The 19,937-nt window shown below is 36.7% G+C and overlaps 1 protein-coding gene across 1 annotated transcript in view; it reads left to right on the top strand.

Annotated features, from left to right (window-relative positions):
* LOC124137116 (E3 ubiquitin-protein ligase rnf213-alpha-like) overlaps window positions 1–19,937 on the top strand; it is a 196,930-nt gene that overhangs the window by 102,258 nt on the left and 74,735 nt on the right. The window contains exons 31-47 of the mRNA XM_048384001.1: window positions 1,080–1,118; window positions 1,852–1,960; window positions 2,334–2,499; window positions 3,577–3,745; window positions 4,951–5,063; window positions 5,235–5,432; window positions 7,273–7,398; window positions 7,872–7,992; window positions 9,935–10,173; window positions 11,283–11,365; window positions 12,311–12,444; window positions 12,764–12,856; window positions 14,108–14,287; window positions 14,897–15,054; window positions 15,726–15,948; window positions 17,499–17,669; window positions 19,603–19,665. Coding sequence (XP_048239958.1) covers window positions 1,080–1,118; window positions 1,852–1,960; window positions 2,334–2,499; window positions 3,577–3,745; window positions 4,951–5,063; window positions 5,235–5,432; window positions 7,273–7,398; window positions 7,872–7,992; window positions 9,935–10,173; window positions 11,283–11,365; window positions 12,311–12,444; window positions 12,764–12,856; window positions 14,108–14,287; window positions 14,897–15,054; window positions 15,726–15,948; window positions 17,499–17,669; window positions 19,603–19,665 — 2,385 coding nt within the window. The remainder of the gene's footprint in view (window positions 1–1,079; window positions 1,119–1,851; window positions 1,961–2,333; window positions 2,500–3,576; window positions 3,746–4,950; window positions 5,064–5,234; window positions 5,433–7,272; window positions 7,399–7,871; window positions 7,993–9,934; window positions 10,174–11,282; window positions 11,366–12,310; window positions 12,445–12,763; window positions 12,857–14,107; window positions 14,288–14,896; window positions 15,055–15,725; window positions 15,949–17,498; window positions 17,670–19,602; window positions 19,666–19,937) is intronic.

Below are 19,937 nucleotides of genomic sequence, written 5' to 3'. Positions count from 1 at the left end.
ATCTGGAGAGTGAAAGGCTGTATGTAATACTATGTATCTGATGGAGACCATCCCTCACACAGGTGTCAGACAGGACAGGGTATGTATCTGTCCATATCTGGAGAGTGAAAGGCTGTATGTAATACTGTGTATCTGGTGGAGACTATCCCTCACACAGGTGTCAGACAGGACAGAGTATGCATCTGTCAATATCTGGAGAGTGAAAGGCTGTATGTAATACTGTGTATCTGATGGAGACCATCCCTATCACAGATGTCAGATAGGACAGGGTATGTATCTGTCAATATCTGGAGAGTGAAAGGCTGTATGTAATACTGTGTATCTGGTGGAGACCATCACAGATGTCAGACAGGACAGGGTATGTATCTGTCAATATCTGGAGAGTGAAAGGCTGTATGTAATACTCTGTATCTGATGGAGACCATCCCTATCACAGATGTCAGATAGGACAGGGTATGTATCTGTCCATATCTGGAGAGTGAAAGGCTGTATGTAATACTGTGTATCTGATGGAGACCATCCCTCACACAGATGTCAGACAGCACAGGGTATGTATCTGTCAATATCTGGAGAGTGAAAGGCTGTATGTAATACTGTGTATCTGATGGAGACCATCCCTATCACAGATGTCAGACAGGACAGGGTATGTATCTGTCAATATCTGGAGAGTGAAAGGCTGTATGTAATACTGTGTATCTGGTGGAGACCATCCCTATCACAGATGTCAGACAGGACAGGGTATGTATCTGTCCATATCTGGAGAGTGAAAGGCTGTATGTAATACTCTGTATCTGATGGAGACCATCCCTATCACAGATGTCAGATAGGACAGGGTATGTATCTGTCCATATCTGGAGAGTGAAAGGCTGTATGTAATACTGTGTATCTGATGGAGACCATCCCTCACACAGATGTCAGACAGCACAGGGTATGTATCTGTCAATATCTGGAGAGTGAAAGGCTGTATGTAATACTGTGTATCTGATGGAGACCATCCCTATCACAGATGTCAGACAGGACAGGGTATGTATCTGTCAATATCTGGAGAGTGAAAGGCTGTATGTAATACTGTGTATCTGGTGGAGACCATCCCCATCACAGATGTCAGACAGGACAGGGTATGTATCTGTCAATATCTGGAGAGTGAAAGGCTGTATGTAATACTGTGTATCTGGTAGAGACCATCCCTATCACAGATGTCAGACAGGACAGAGTATGCATCTGTCAATATCTGGAGAGTGAAAGGCTGTATGTAATACTGTGTATCTGGTGGAGACCATCCCTATCACAGATGTCAGACAGGACAGGGTATGTATCTGTCAATGTCTGGAGAGTGAAAGGCTGTATGTAATACTGTGTATCTGGTGGAGACCATCACAGATGTCAGACAGGACAGGGTATGTATCTGTCAATATCTGGAGAGTGAAAGGCAGTTTGTTATACTGTGTACCCAGTAAAGACATATCCCCATCTCAGATGTGCCATTCCTTCATAACCTTCATGTTATTTACTAATAAAACAATCTTTTTAGATATATAAAATAAGCACTTATGATATAACATTAATCAGTACACTGCACTATTTGGTATGTTTACATCAGCATATTTCACATTACAGACCAAGCTCATATAACAATGTGTGACACATTCTTTAAGTCTTTATTTGCTGCGCAGGGAAATATATATTGCTTGGTAACAAATTGTTATTGACAAGAGTGAACAGGGAGAAATTTATGTTTCATGTAGTATTTGGTTTGTTATCAAAACGGACAGACCGGATGGGTTATAATTTAGTTAGAGTAAAGAACATTTCTCTACACCAATATATGTTTGTGATGTTGATACTATTCAGAGAGTCAATCAGCGTCTTATCCACACCTTGCTGGAGGTTCTACCTGATGTCTACTGCTGGTCTCCTCAAGACAGTTTACAGATGCTTAACACTGGCATAAAACCAGAAGGTACTTCTTAAATGGGAACCAGACTTAGACAAATTGCCAGTCCTAGCAAGTTTGAGAAAAATCTTAAGACATTGCCTTTGTTGTCTGCTGACTCACTTTTTATAATAATTATCAACCCAGCTGACAATTTGCACAAACACAATTTTTCAGTTTCATGCAAGGCACTAGTGATACAGCGTCTAGACCTGTGCTGAAAACAAACACTCTATGTAACATATTCCCACTGTAAATTTGAAATTGTAATCAGATTACCCAGCAATGCATATATAGCAAAAGTAAGTTTTAGTGCTTAAACACTAAAATCTATCAGTTCAAGATCATTTCAAACTACACACTAGTTCAATGTTAATTTAGCGAACATCTTTCCTTGCAGAGTATGGTGATAATGACAGGCTTTTTGATGACTCTGAGTTTCAAGGTGAAATTTACCAGCGACCATTTCAATACCTCAAGCGGTTGAACAACAAAGTCAGTCTAACTAACATCAACCCAAGAGCACATGAAGGAACACATCAAGAATGTCTGACAGTTCTTCTTCAGTCAGTACTTTAGTAAAGTCATACCAGTATTTGTCAAACTTAATATGATAATGAGTTGTCATTCTTTCATACTTTATGTTAATGTATTTTTAGTGAAGTTATGTTGTGGCTTATTTGACCATTTTCTGGTCAGAAATGAAATCCAAAAAAAGTGAACTATTTTTGGATCGGCTGAAATATTAAATGTTTTATTTTGGGCTTTTCTGAGATATTTTTGTTAAAAAATGTATTGAAATTTAGTATCTGTTTACTTAGTACAGCGTATATTGCCATATTTCCAAGTTTGACCTTGTTTTGACTGAGTGTTTTGACCATGCTCTTAAAATGTTTCTCCCATGAAATTGCCTTGCTGAGGAAGCTGAACTTTGGCATGTATGTTTCTTCTTTGATGACATTGTATTTTGTTTATATTATTAGAATTAAGTGTTAGTTTTAAGTAAGTTTTTACATGCTGGTTCCCACAAATGATGATGCCGTAATTTGTTTTAGAGGCTCGATTCTAATTTTTAACATAGCCACCTATGCAGCCATTTTGCAAAACCTATTTATGGCAATATCTAAGCCATTTTGGTTAAACATGCATAAGAATTTGGTATATATTTAGTTAGTAGTGGGGCTCAACACATTGGTTCTGTCTTTTTCAGGTATTTTAGATGTTGATCATGATTTAATCTTCAGTTGGGAACATGCTTAATTTCTCTCAAAATGCATTCCTATGCACTAGAAACATCACTCCATGCGAAAGCAATGTCAATGCTGACAGCAACTTTGTTAAGAATGTGTTATTGACATATTCAACTGGTGTCTACTGGTATATATTCACCAGGTGAGCTACATTGCCATGGCACTATATCTCTGAAAGCACTATGTTTGTGAAATGACAGCCATATTTTATATGAAAATAGTATGTCGTATGCCTAAAGATAGGTTTTTCATTGATCATAGGGACGTTCACTTACATGTCTGAGTTTTCTTGTTTACTCTTGTCTAATGACCTTTATGATATAATGCTGAAAATATCCAGAAAATTGCAGGTTAGCTACATAGCTTCATGCTCGATGTTCATGTTTATTTCAGACATTGTGGTGTGAGGGACCCATCGTGGTCCGAACTCCACAACTTTGTGTGGTTTCTCAACACCCAGCTGGTTGACTTTGAGAAATCTGATTTTTGTTCCGATGCTGTTCTTGAGGATTTGCCAGGTTTCCCAGTGTTTGTTCTGAAGTTCCTTATCCAGATGTCAAGGGTGAGTCAAACAGATTACCTACTCACAAACATATCCCTACTCATCTTCCCGAGGCAAGAGAGTTTACTGACTATAAGAGTCCAGTTTCCACCCTTGCCGAACTAGGCTAGTATTATGGAGTTACATTTTGGCTGGACTAACGAGTCTATGCATAGTCCAATCAAAATCGTGCACCGAAATCGAAATCCGGTTCATACACCGTCATACAGATTTCTGTTGATTGCAGGATTTGCAAAGCATGTTCACCGCCAACTCGTTGTCAGCAGATATTTTCCAAATGTTTTCATGTTTTTAATCAAGGTGCACTCATGATTTGAAGCATTTTGCAATGTAAGACCCGTTTTATCAGAATATAGATCTTGATTGTCGATCAGATCTAACTGACCGGGCGCCACCATTTTGTGTGAAGCAAACGCAAGTGATACGAGAGATGGAATCTGATTGGTCCAGAGGAGAGGCTTAGAAGGGACATGACTGGTAATAGCCACTGGTGGCGCTACGATCGAGCCCAGTAATTCCAGCCTAGTTCGGCAAGGGTGGAAACTGGACTTTTAAAGTCAGTTAACTCTCTTGCCTCGGGAAGATGACCCCTACTGTATTTCCTACCATGTAGAGTCCTCCTCTTTTCTTCACTGAGACATATGAGACAGGTACAAGATCAATTGAATCAGTATAAAATGAGTAGCAATTGATCAGTATTCAATTTTACTCTCTGCATTCATATGTGTCAATGAGAACATCCATGGGTAATAGTCGGGTATTTTTTCTTATCAACTATTTTAATAGAATGTATGTGCTGTCTGTTTTATAGATAGGTTGGGGAAAAACATACATGTAGCTTACTTGTAATATCAGTGATTTATCTTGGCACCAGAGAGTTATAAAGGAAGGTCTAAGGCATATGTCAGGGAAAAAAAGTCTTGCATTTCAAGGGAGAAAAAGGCCTTTATATCTAAATACCCTTAAATATAAGAAAATATGGACTTCCATATTTAGGAAAAAGTACAAGGTTGTTTTTATTGAATGTGACTGCCATAGATGCTAAGTTGAAAATCCCAGAGAAATCTTTGAATAAAAATTGTAACACGTTTCAATACAAATAATTCTTATGTATTGTACATACTGTACTTTCATAAAAACATCAACCTTGTACTATGATGCTTTGGTGCACTCAGAATTCATTTCATTGGCTTTCATATTCACAGGACTTTGCCACTAGATCTTTGGTAATGAGTGAGCAGACGCCGCTGGACCAACTGAATGTCCAAGAAACTTCAGATCTAGCGCAGTTTCAGATGAAGAGGAGATGGGAAAGCAGGTGTGGATTCACCTGTGGCATATATCTAGATTAGAAATTGTGTATGTCTGTACAGTTAGCTTGCAAAACAATGAACCATAAACCTAAACAAACAACTACACAATTAATCAGATTCGTGAAAGTAGGTATATTTGAGTGCAATTGATGTATAGTATTGATCCTTTTCTTCAGCCCCCATCCCTACATTTTCTTCAACCCTGATGGGAACAGCATGACTTTCCTTGGCTTCAACATCGACCGCCAGACTGGGAACATGGTGGACCATCAGACACAGAAGGTGCTAGAGAAAGGTCTTGTGCCAAGAAAACTGCAGGATGCACTAATCAGAAACAGGGTCAACATCAATGAGAACATTGAACAGATGAAGAGGTTACACAATATTCTATTTCTATGTAGTTAATATTACATAAATATTTAAACATATCCAATATACTAACCTTTAGTCAACTGCTCATAGGCTAGTCAGGTCAAAGAGATGTTTTTGAAAGTAGATTTGATACTTGAAAATTTCATAAGTTGGTTTCAAATCTAAATAGAAGTGATACCACCCTTTCCATATTCAAAAAGCAGAGTCAGTTGTTCGATTCTGACCCTATCATGACCATGTGATGATACCAGGTGTTCGTTTAAAGGTGAGCTTATCCTGCCCTTCCAGTGGCACCCATCACAAAAACACATACAAAGGCAAGTCAATTGTTCACCTGAAAAACACGGGAACATAACGCCAAATGCTGGAGCTGTAGGAATATTGCTAGACATACAGAGAAAATTGACTATTGGAAAGTTCAAGTCATCCCTCTTATAATATAGTTTTGTGGAGAGTGTTTTGTCACTGTGAACATTTATGCATAGATTTAATTACGAAACAAACGAAGTGGTGAAAATGGTCTCCTTTATTTCTAGTTCAGATGGGTACATCAGTGGAAGGGAATTGGTTATTTGATGGTTATTGAATGATTTCAGAGAATTTGTTAATGAATGTTTCTAAAATGTCATGGTAGAATAGATTTAGAAAGTATGAACAAAAAGTGAATGTCTTAGAAATTGTATCACATGTTTAAATGTCAAACTTGTATTTATAAATTCTTAAGTGATCAAGTGCATTATATATGGTGTCTCTTGCCACAGCAATCTTCTTATAAGAAAGCAAGGCCTTCTCCGAGGTAAACACCTGTTATGTCTTGAAATTATACAGGGAACACACGATGCAATAATCTGTACATTTATTTCATTTACATTGACAGATCCAACTGACAATAAGATACAGACTGACATTATCGGATCAGCCCGGTGTAACATGCCCTCTCTCTTGCAACCGTTACCCCAAAACTAACCACAATCTCATTGAATATATATACATACACAACATAGAATGTAAGGAATCTAAGGATACTAACAAAACTTGAACATCAAAAGAAACTGGAAGTAATAGCATGTGGAAAACAAAGGGAGAATACTCCATAATTGTACATGTATAACGTGAAGGCCACTAGAAAATAATGTCATAAATATAACCTACACATGTTACTGTCTATATGCTAAACATCCTGCACTTTAAACAGTTCAAGGATTTGTCTTTCCACATAAAACTGACAACCCCCCAAAATAAAACCTAAAAAACATATTGATATACACAAATTTACAAATATTTGTATTTTCATTAACCCAAGCTTGGATAACAAAATCCTGAAACCATAGTTTTGCACATTCCATTTTATTGTGAGCATCATAAGATTCAAATTACACAATAATTTCAGGTGAGTTACATAATCTTGTTGCTCTATTTTCACATTGGCGACTTTAGAATTGTATTTTGTCATAAATGTGTGTCAGTGGATATTTGTTCATAAAGAGTATTTGTCAGTATATTTATTTGGCATTTTAAATGAAATGAACATATTAGTAATTTATCTGACAATCTTGCAGACCATAAAAATGAAGAAATAGATTGGTGTCATCTTGTGATGAAGCGTCTTGTTTCAAGTGTTTATACAGATAGATATTATTTCATTATATTGTACTCTTTCAGCATATATCACTCAAAATCATTTCACTTTGTGTAAAATCTTGTCAATCTTTATGATAAAATACACCCACAAAACTATATATGTTTTCGGTATTTTGGAAGACCAATAAGACCATCAAGTTGAACACAAAACAACCTTTTAACTTATGTGGTTCTTATAAATTGCATTTTCTTAATTTCCAGAAATGATCTATTGGCTAAGCTGTGCAGTGTGATGCCAGGTGTGGACTTTGTACATGACCCTGACGACACATATGAGCTGACAACGGACAATGTCAAGAAGATTCTTGCAATTTACATGAGATTTAGGTAAGCGTTTGCCAAATAAGTTTCAGTGACAAACTCAAATGTCTACAGTTAGTTATCCCACGATACACCAAAAGGAAGCCACAGGCTACCACACAGGTTCGCTGTGCAGAGTCAGAAACCTATGATTGTGGGTTCAAATCCCGGTTCTCCCCGATTATGTTGCCAGGTTTGTCTGCACCATACTTGTGCTCGTGGGTTTCACCGAAGTGGTAAATGTCTAAGACCTGCATCACTTCAGGCTTTCCTCCCAGATTAAGCAGACACATCATGATATGACTGGAATACTGTTAAAAGCAGCGTTAAACCCAACTCATTCACTCACTCACAATTAGCATACGGATTGAATACATGTAATTAATTCATTTAGTAGCTAGTGCTTCATGTAAATATATTACAAATCTACATACATGTATTTTTCTTCTGAAGTGGTAAATTCCTTAAAGGCTTATATTGCTATGTGTTTTACTCTACAGATGTGGAATCCCAGTGATAATCATGGGAGAGACAGGATGTGGGAAGACAAGACTGGTCAAGTTCATGTGTGATCTGCAGTGCATGCCAGGATCTGATATACAGAACATGGTCATTGTGAAGGTGACAGTGTAATGTTATGTTATGTCATAGTCATTAGATCACTGTCACTAAATATTAAGGTCATTGGTCTCTCTTCTGATTGTGAAATTTAGCTCTCTTTGACAGAGTCAATGTGAGCTTGTGTCATAAGTCTTTGTCCGTTGTCACCGCCTCAGTGGTCTAATGGTAGAGTGTCGCCTGGAGAGCAGAAGGTCCAGGGTTCGATCCCCAGCCTCGTCATACCCAAAAAAATTAAAAGATGGTACTTGTTGCTACCCTGTCTGGTGGATAAAACAATGACTAGTGGTCTCAGAGTCAGTATACCGTGTCTGAGTGGGGTATTTATGTTAAAACTGCGGCATGGTATCTCAGTTTGCTAGCACTATAAAATGAGCTTCAATTCAGACTAGTACAAGCAGCCACACACATGTGCATGCATGTCGCCATATAAGTGCAATAATCTTGGATGTGACGTTAAACCCCATTTCACCTCACCTAAACTTTCATGTCTGCGGTGCCATTTGTATCCACTTACCCAAAGGTCATGTGACCTTAATTTTTGTCATCATCTGTTGTTTTCAACATCCATGAACTTTTTGCATTTTCAAATTCCCCTTTGAAATAACTTGATGGTTTCAGAGGAAACTTTGTGTGGATCTTTGTTACAATAAGGGGATTCAAGTTTGTTTAAGGCTTCAATATTGCTTTTCAATACGGCAGCCAGGTAGTCAGTCATCTTTGATATGAACAAAACAACTTAAAAAGTCTTCTTCTCCAAAACTTAAAGTGACAGAAGCTGTAAGATTGGTGAGATTATTACTACATGTAATTCCAAGTTTCAACAAATATGACTGCAAGCGACCATGTTGGCAAAGTTGAAATGTGTGTTGTCTATCAAAAACATCTCTTCGCGATCCACTGCACCAATAAATCTGAAACTGAAGGTGTTCTTCCCACCAATCATGACATCTGAATTTCTTCATGATGTTTGAATCTGATTTTCAGACATTGTTTTAACATTGTTTTGCTTATAAATTACATTTTTCTCAAAATTCATTCTTTTGTGTGAATATGCCAGATGGAGAAAGATCAACTTTGGCATGTATGTGTCTTCTTTTGATGACATACATTTTTTCAAATCACCAGGATTTTTGTGCTGTCCTTAGTATTTATGCAGAAAATATTTAAATATCAATGCTGATGGCAACTGTTAAATGGTTGTCTTTGATGACATTTGTAACTGTTGTCTGTGTATACAGGTGAGCTACAGTGCCTTGGCACTAATGTGTTATATAAGTTTGCCACCTTACACATTTTATGCCTCACTGTCTTGGAAATTTAGGAATACAGTTAGGTAAATTGCATAATTATCTATGTCTACTTGTTTTTATTCTTTGAAGACAGTTATTCCATTAAGTTCCTAATAATGGTCAAAAGAATTGTTATGTATGAGAGATAGATGTATTTAGGTGACAACAGGAGTACAAAAGAAACCATCACTATCGTTATGATTGGGAATTAAAGATGTAAGGTTTTTAGTGACCTTCATTGAAGGGCAAGGTCACCATATAATTCTGCTACTTAGTGTACTGAACCAACCCCTTTTGTATCACATATTTTCTAAAAGAAATAATCAATCATGTAACCTACTGAAATTGAGGGTCAAGGTCAATAAAGTGGAAGTGCAATTAACTTTCTCTCAATGTAGATGAAGGCTGTTTGAAAGTTCTCTAGCATTACATTTTCCCAAAATTTGAAGTGATGTAATTAAACTGGAAGAGCCTGTAACTTGTTTTGGATAGTTGTAGGCATAAGACTTAACACAACATTTGGGATGAAAGATGACTAAAGATAGATATTGGTAAGGTCATCATATATATATATATAGTGAGAGAAATGATACTTCAGCTTTGAAATCATGTGTGTTCCTCAGGCCAGAAATGCATGTGTTTATGCTTGAAAGGTTCATGGTGGCACAACCTCTGACGACATCATCAAGAAGGTCAAGCATGCAGAACAACTGGCCATTGATAACAAGGCTAAGAACCCACACATGTACACTGTGCTGTTCTTTGATGAAGCAAACACAACAGAAGCCATTGGACTCATCAAGGAAATAATGTGTGATGGCTGTATGGATGGACAGCCACTGAAACTGTCGGAAAACCTCAAGATTGTGGCTGCCTGCAATCCTTACAGAAAGTATGTTGAAGTACATAAGTGTTTTGGTTTTAGGTAATCTTAGGGAAGATATGTGCATTTGACCTTCTATATGGACTAAATACTTCCTATCGAGCCATAGCGATTTAACCATATATTTATAGTTATGTGTTCCTGACAATTGTAAATAGTTATTACTGCAGTTTTTCATACCTCTGCAGCATCTTAATTATTGAATTAATAAATAGGTGTTCATTATCATATTAACCTTTGCATTTAGGATAACATGACGACTTTGTCATAACTTGTTCATGTGTGATTTCAGTAAAATTCAGTATTTAATTTCACTTGACTGCTCTAAAACTGAACTTTCTCAACTGAAATTTGGAGCGTAAGTCAGTCAGAATATTCGGAGTACGTTTTTAAAAATTAAGATTTAGCACCATCAAAATTAAATTGTGTAAGCAAAGATAATTAATGAATCAAGTGGCACTGGTCTAATTTTTTGAGTAGGTTGTCATTTTTTATTAAGGAATCACTTAAGTTTGTCGCTCTATATGTCAGACATTGGTATCTTGCATCATTATACTTGACATGCATGACAGGCTTTTTTTCTAAGCAAACATTATGTGGTCTCCCCTATATATATCAAAGGTAAATCATAGCCTTGCAAAATTCAATTCTAGACTGCATATTACCATTATGACATGAAAATATGCTACAGAATTTGTGATACAATAAATTATCATAGTCCAAGATAGGGAATTGGTTATTTCAAAACTTGCTCATGTCCATAGACTTTGTGATATACTCTCTGAGTTCACTTTCATAATATTTTCTACTCAAAATGTATTGTACCTACATAATGCTTGTCATTATTTGAAATTCCTTTTCATATTAAATTCAACAGTGAAGTGGTCATCAAGTCAGCTGTGATTTTAAACCTATGATTGACCAAGTATTTTCCCTAAATCATGATAGAGGTGTGGTACATCGCAACAGTACTCAGTACTATTACGGTGTTCATTATATCCAGACAATTTTGCATTGCAATTTCACACAAAGGAAAATATTCAAAGATCTTTGTTTACCTTCCATTTGATCACTACAGTTAACACTGAGCTTTGTTACAAATTAATGTTTGTAAACAGGCATTCAGATGAATTTATCCAGAGACTTGAAAGAGCAGGACTTGGCTATCATGTTGAGGCTGACAAGACAACAGATAAGTTGGGTGAGTGCATGATTACATCAACAATACTCTGAGTGAGATCACTGTAGTATGAACCTTCTAAGTAAAAGGGTGACACTGAAACCTGTGTACATGTTATTAGTCCAACATTGTTTATGGAATTGGTAGAATAATACCTTGACAAAGGGATGTCAAACTGTGCTGTTCATCTCTTATAAATTGTGCATTATACTATTGATATGATATCTGATGAATATAGTAGTATGGATAACAAACCATGGATATGATTGTGTTGATGATCAACCCTGAAATGCAGTCAGCACTTTCAGATTTTACAGTTTGAACAAAGGAATATGTTTTGGTGGAATGTATTTCTATGCACATAAGTCTGTATTTTTCATTATTTTGATATGGTTGGTGGGGCCGTTTCTTAAATAACATCTTTCACGTAAGCTGTGAAGAATCCGTTACCATGATGTAAGTCATCTAGATTTAATTTCGTCAATATAGGGGAATGGTCTGACTTAAAACTTGGTTCTGTTACTGTTTGACTTGACCATTGAGGTGGGTATATTATGGGATACAAGAAAATAGTCGGTGTAGTTTACCTCCTGTCATTGCTTTGAGATTGTGTCCATGGGTCTATAAAATCAAGTTTATCTTTAAATGCTTTCTCTCACTTTTGGATTGTTTAAATGTTTATAATTTTTGAAATTCTGAAAGACATTCCAGTCATCACAAACCACAACATGTTACTCTTCAAAGGTCTAACTATAGTACATGTATTGTATCTAGTTCTTCATAGAATAATAATTTGTTTGGGCCATACAGATTTACATCTTTTTTAACAGTTACTGAACCTGCCGAATTAAAGCATAAACACTAGCCACATTTGTACAATTAATTAGGTTTACCATGTATGTTGCAAAGGCTCTGACATTTTTGTGTTTTGGGTGTTCAATCAGCTAGATTATTTTCTTTGTCCAGGCCATGTTCCTATGAGGAGACTTGTGTACCGGGTGCAGCCTCTGCCACAGAGCATGCTGCCTCTTGTTTGGGACTTTGGCCAACTCAACATACACGTGGAAGAACTCTACATCAGACAGATGGTCAACAGATATGTGAGATGATTTTACTCTTGTATAGACAAAAAATGTGTACTGCAATCAACTCTAGATCTAGATCTAGGAATTATCGTCTTTTTGTTTGACATAAAAATATATAACACTTTATTTGATGATAGGCATTTTGTTCTATGATTCTCTACCTTACTACTACTAAATCTGTTGTAAAGGACACCGATGTAATAGAGGTAGTATTCTTTGAATTATTAAAAATGATAAGTATTGTTTCATATATGATGATATAAAGTGAAAAATGTTGATGTATGGCCTTCCTATGCAGCTTTTTACCATAATAATATATGTTTATCAATTGCAGGTTCGAGAGGGTCAGATACCTGCCCTTCATGGTGTTGTGACAGTTGTCAGTAAGATCCTCATAGCCTCTCAGTCTTTCATGAGGAGTCAGCAGGTATGTTTGCTTCAATTCAATATAGCAGTGTAATCTTTAACTGTATAACCATGTTAAAGATTCTATGAAATTCAAAATGTGTGAATGAATGCTCTACTATGACATACAATGTATGTATTATTTTTTTTATCCTGCTGCACATTCTGATTGGTGGGCAAGGCTTTTCAAATGTACGAGGGGTGGCTGAAAAGTTATGAGCCTAACTAAGAAGGATGTATGGTACACACTTAACGGTTTGCCTGCATTAAGTGCAATAATTCCATGCATAAAGGCTGCATGTGAACCAAATGCACAACCATGCAGTGTATTTCTGCAGGCATCAAAGTGACTAGGTATTCTCTGTTGGTGAAAATGGACAAAATTGATGATGTCATTTCTGCTGTGGAGGACTTTTCACACCACCAGCTATGCTCCAACATGATTGGCAGAAGTATGTGGACATCACGGGATTATGTTGAAAGTTCATCACTGCAGTCCATCATTGTGAGGCTCAGAACTTTTTAGCCACCCCTTGTTTTTTCGGCCATGACAAATGTGTGACTGCATCCAAAGCAATGAATACCATATAAGTACTTGCATGGCCTTTGTTTAGAAACAAGCAGCATCAATAATGGCTTTATCCTCCCACTACAACCCTTTGATCTTCTTGTATTTGTTGATTATTTTTTATGTATGACAGTGGTCAAAATAAAGCATGAAAGTCAAGGGGTCTTGTCATAGTCCTTCTTGTAAAAGTTAAAGATTTAATGGTCCCTCAATTGAAATACCATAGGAGAAGACCTCAAGGACCCCATGAACCACCTAAATTTCAATCACTACATGATATGTTTAATCAATGTCACAGTTAAGATGACCTGACTCTAATTCAGCAATAATTTTATGTGACTGAAATTAAGTACCAAGTAGTTATCATTCTGATCATTAAATCATTGTAGTTAACCGAGTTATGAGCGTTACCGATGGGGAAGGACATGCACAGGACACATACAAAATACACACACTAGTAAATGATACTTGAAAAATGCTGGCTGCTATTTTTCTGTTTAACTTCCTAGAAGCATTATCCAAACAACAATCCCTTCTTGCCAATGCATGCATGATAATACAATCTTAAACATTGAACATGGACACCTTTGAAATGACTTTAGTCAAACATATCACGCTCACGCAAGGCAATTTTGACCCTACATATACAATGTGTTTGATAACATACTTTGAACTGATTACAAGTTGTTGATGAATTATTTACAGGACGAGTGCAGCTTTGTGAGTCTTCGTGACGTTGATCGAACCCTGAGTGTCATGTCCTGGTTCTACCAGCAGTCCCAGGAGAATGGAACACTGTTCGGAACTATAGATAAGCTGTTGTCTCCTCAGCAACATTTGGAAGATGTTGAAGAAAGTCATCCTGTCAATCGAGTGAATCTACCGGTATTATTATATAAATTGAAAAGTTAGGCTTTTAGGTTTAGCTCACCTGAACTGAAAATGTGATGTGTCAGTTGTCCGTCAGTCTGTAATATACTTTGTCATTTTAAGCATCTCCACTGAAACCTTAAGGTGTATGAATGAATAATCTCAGCAATGGTGTCTCTAAATATGTCTGATATCTGATTGAATAAAAAGTCTTTTTCATATTAATTGATTCAGCAATGTTCAGTCCAGGTTTATGTGACACGACTTCCTATTGACAACCTTTGTAATATTCATGAATAGTTCAGGTGAGCTCTCTTTTTGTCAATATGTACTACAAAACCTCTTGCTTTTCTATCTCTATTTAACCATCTATTATTGTAGTGATTGACACGCCAGTTTTCTTACTTAAAGTGTCGAAAGTGTTTTGACTGGTGTTAAGTACATTTCACCTCCCTCTCTTGCAAAGTCTTTATTTGGATTTTTGTATAAACTGAAAGTCATCCTACAGTCCCAGGTTCGTCTTGTGCACATGTCCTGTGATTGAGAACTGTCATCAGGACAAAGGTGCGTTTTATATGTCAACATAAAGTCATCTGTAATAAGGTAATAAGGTCATGTTTACAGCCTGATGATGTGACCAAAGCCCTGATCCTGGCACTAAGCGTGTGTTACCGAGCATCGCTTACCAGTCGAGAGGAATATGATCGTCATATCTGCCAGCATTTTCAGAATCCATGTGTGATTCCTGGTGGATTTGACCAAATGGTTCAAGTCATAAACAGGTAAGGAAAATTTATAATAATTCTTGCGAATACCATACTTCTATTACATATTTGCCATAATCCTGTACTTGGGCTTTAATCATAATCATACTATAACTAAATCATCCGATTTTCAACAGAAGTCCTCTCCACTGTCAACTATACATGAGTAGTTGTACCTGTAATGGCACAAAGCAACTTACAACACTTATATTACTTCTTTCCAATTTCTGCCGACAAGATGCAGATGACAGGGGATGCGGGAGGGAGTCTTCTGTTGTTTGTTTGTTTGTTGTTTTGGCCTTGTTTGACCATGCTCTTAAATCCTCTCCATGTAACACATCTTCTCCACTGAAATTGCCTGACTGAGTGAACTGAACTTTGACATGTAGTTCTTCTTATGAAAACAATATATTTTATCCTGTTGGTTAGGTTTCAGTGTTTAAGTGAATATTTAATTGAATGGTTACAGAACTTTTGTTTTTAAAACTATCGACTTCATGAGCTACACTGCTGGTACAGTAGACTATAAATGTCATTCAGCTGAAATTTTGTGTAAGTGATAACAATTTGAGGATTTTGGGCACCGTTATCTGCACTAAACATTGGTCACTGATATGGATGTTGTGATTGTCAAGATAAACATAATCCAGACGAGGAATATCAAATATCTCTACAAATCTTGATTTTAGTTGCCAGGATGCCTTTGTTGACAAAGTTCAGCTTGAAGATAACATTGCGAAGAACCAGGCCCTGAAGGAGAACCTGTTCATGATGGTTGTCTGTATTGAACTGAGGATCCCCCTTTTCCTGGTGGGAAAACCAGGCAGCTCCAAGTCCCTGGCCAAGACCATTGTTGCAGATGCTATGCAGGGCACCTCAGCAAGATCAGACCTGTTCAAACAACTGAAACAGGTTTGTCTGTTATATGTAATATTGTCAGTTGATGATGAATGAGTAAGTACTTTGAGAAAGCTTTTTACGCTTTCATGTTTTGCTCAAATATAATGAATTGCTTTTGGTCCTTGAATAAATAGTTTTCTGTCTCTTATTTTATGCCATTTTGCTGTCATGTTCAAATTTATACTTGGACCCCATGGTACCGCGGCATTCATCGTATCGCGGCATTTGTGATTTCCGGTAGTTCACGCAGGAGACGTACGCCTCTTAGCAGCTGTCTATTAATGCTAATCAGTAACCAGGAAGTGCTCACTTCGTAAACAATTTCAATTTCCTCGGAATGTTCCGTCTGCTGTAAGTAAGGAGTTATTAATGCGTTGATACATATTTCTGGCATCTTTTGTAATATTGCGTTACCCCCATCTATCAATGGCCAACGATATAACCCGCAGTTCCCCAAGTAAACTTTCTCTATCGACCTGAACGATATCATCTCCATATTCATGGCGACTAATAAGGTAACAGAAGTTACGTAGTCCGTACATTTTTTCCGCTCTGTGTCCAGAATCTATTGGGAGATCATAAGGGCCATAATGCCAAACTTAGAAATACGTTCTTCACTGGTAGCCAAACGATAAATACATACTTTGGGCATACTAGGAGTGTTTTTTATATATTTATTGTTAACGTTTAACATTTTTCCATTATGTGGCATATTACTGTCATCCAATTTCTTTTTTATAAACGATCGTAGAATATCATTTCTGATATTTTGTTTTTGATTTTTAAAATATTTTTCTCTTACTTTTCTGTAAACATGCATTAAATACCTATTACAGATAACACATTTAGAATTTTACTTGTGCTGTCTTTGCACTTGTCTGGACAAATCAATGACATCTGGCATGATCATACTAAGTGGTTGGTAGAATTATGTCCTCTTTTTGTCCAATTCGGACCTCCATACACAACTTTTCTCTGTACCGCGATACAATGGAGTTCTCTCCCTTGTCAAACTGAGACCCGGCTTTTACTCGGAGCAACTAATGTAAATAATGAACTTTTATCAGTAAAATATGCATTGTTAGATCAAATAAATGACATCTGATATAGAGAACATGAATAATCATAACGGTTAGTGAGTGCATTTTGTTCCGTTCAGCATACATGACAAGTACCGCGATACCCCGAGGTTGCAGGATATTATGAAAATGTTCTTCATGTGCTGTTTGCAAGCAACCTGAAATGAATGAAATGAAAATGTGTTCTGTATTGAGCAATGATTGAGGATCATGTTGAGGATTGATGTTAAGGGGTGAGCTTTTCTGTCATGATTTTCACACACATTATTCATGTCATCAAACCACTCACTCAATGAAGCTTTATCTTCTTGTGAATTGTTCCACCAGTGGCTGCAATAGCGAAGGCTGCACATTTGGTTTAATACTAAATTTGAATTCATAAACATATTTCATTTCCATGTTTAAGTTCAATTTACCATTCTATTGATACATATTGCATTTGCACTACCATTGCACAGTAATAATTTCTTTTTCCTCTTTCAGGCCCAGATGGTGTCATTCCAGTGCAGTCCTCTGGCCACTGCTGAAGGTATTGTCGGTACCTTCCGTCAGTGTGCTCGCTACCAACAGAACAAGGACCTGGACAGGTTTGTCTCCATCGTAGTTCTGGATGAAGTTGGTCTGGCAGAAGACTCACCAAGGATGCCTCTCAAGGTAATTTCTTTCCAGAGACTTCATCCTGAGAAACTTTCATGTGTCATGTTGCCAAATCTACCACCGTTTCAGGGTCACGGGTGTATGCAATGTATAGTTAGTTAAGGATACTTAAGCAAATTATTTGACTGTGCGAATCAGACACTCATGTAATGAGGATTGTCAACTTGAGCCAAGGTGTACAACTGAACAGCAATGCATCTTTAATAATATTAAAAAAGCAATATCTTATGCCTGAGTTGCCCAAAGTGTGCCATGTATATATTCACTTTGTCTGCTGGTATTTATTATCATTTATGTGAAAACATTCAGCCAAACCATTTGAAATTGGGATAGGTGAATATTTATCAATCCTGCAAAGACACGCAAGTATAAATCTTTCCATTGACATGATGACATTAAAAATAAAGATTTTATTCTATCCAGCATTTGAGAATAATATTTTCCTGAAATGGATCATAATTTACATCACTCTGTGGTTTGTCAATGAGAAAATATGAATTTAAACACAGTTAAGGTCAGATTATGGAAACCAGAATTAACAATTTACACAAGTTTCTTCCATGAAATGTATTTTCTCAATCACATAATTAAGGTAAATAAAGACTTACTGTACCATGGTGCTGGAGAAAGCTTGATTATGATTAGTCAAAGTAAGATAAACATCAGGTTACTGGTTTCATTTGATACCTCAAAATTAACCTGCGTTTTCACACAAAAACCAAGATCTATCAATAGCCTGAACATCATGCATATACCAATGGCTGCAAAAAATTGTATACATACAATATCAAACATGATGAAATCTATTTCAGTACACATTCGATTAAGTAAAACACACACTAACTGCTGTGTCATGGCCACACATTCATCAGGCACAAGAAGGAGCAGAGACTCAGACTCACACATGCAATACTAACTGCAGCTAAAAAGGATGGTATTCAACCTTACTTCAGGGTGGTTCTGTTGGGAATAAGGTTGTACCAGCAGGTTCATTTCCACCAGTAAATCATCATGTTAATAGTGAACATAATTTCTGATCAGGATCCAGTTGTTCATGCAATTTGTAAATAGCACTGTCACTATGAACAACTATTTTGGCAACTTCAAAATATCTAAATACCATGATGTATTATTTGAGAAATAAGTTAGTTCAACGTTTCTTGTCACTATTTCTATAGCATGTCAATTTTACAATGGAAGATGTCATGTTGATTTCCAAGCAATGACTTTGTTGAGTCGAAGCAGTGCAAATATGCAACAGGTTGCGATGAAATTAAATATATATCTATGTCACAGTATTTCATCAATTCTTTTTAAAAAAATATGTATTTTGTAAACATTATTTTGAACTAGTCAAGAATTAAGAAGTTAATCTTGAACTTGTGATATATTGTTCATGTTTGTCACTACCTGTGACCCCATTTCACCATGTTCTAAGATAGCTGGCCATTTTTCCCATGTGTACGTGCGCCTTGAAAACGCTCTTGTCTTGAAATGAACTGTGTTTTGAAATTTGAGGTAGTCTAAATGTAGATAAACTACAAGGCTTGATTAATAAGTTCTGAGCCTCATAAGAAGGCGTTGCGTAATAGTGAAATCATTTGCAGACATTACGTGATGTCATAGATGTATATCCACAAAAACTTATGTGACTTAAGTCAGCAAAAAATGCAGGGAACTATTACCTTAGGAAAATGGACAAACTTGAGGATCATGCACTAATCAAGTACCATTTTTCTCTTGCCTTGTATTCTATCAAAATTCATATTTTTTCTCTGTAAACCTCTTCTCTGAAAATGAAGAGCCAAACTCTAGCATGTATGTTTCTCCTTATCATAAGATATAATATTGTCCAAATAATTTTAGTGTAGCCTTTTATTTGTGAAGATTTTTTTTAAAATATCAATAATCTCTTTATCTCTTTCTACAGACACTTCACCCACTCCTAGAAGATGGTTGTCAGGGAGATGAAAAACCAGAACCATTCAAGAAGGTAAGGCAAAGATTTCATATCTTATACCTGGTAAATAATTTATACTGTTCAGTTCCCTTGTCTCTTTGAGTGAGTGAGTATGGTTTTACGCCGCTTTTAGCAATATTCCAGCAATATCACGGCGTGGGACACCAGAAATGGGCTTCACACATTGTACCCATGTGGGGAATCAAACCCGGGTCTTTGGCGTGACGAGCGAACGCTTTAACCACTAGGCTACCCGACCGCCCCTGTCTTGTTGAAGATGATACATGTAATGGTAGACTTTTGTT

The sequence above is a fragment of the Haliotis rufescens genome, unplaced genomic scaffold (genome assembly GCF_023055435.1).
Source record: "Haliotis rufescens isolate VD_foot unplaced genomic scaffold, xgHalRufe1.0.p SCAF_5, whole genome shotgun sequence".
NCBI classification, from domain to species: domain Eukaryota; kingdom Metazoa; phylum Mollusca; class Gastropoda; order Lepetellida; family Haliotidae; genus Haliotis; species Haliotis rufescens.
This window is presented reverse-complemented; position numbering and strand designations above follow the sequence as displayed.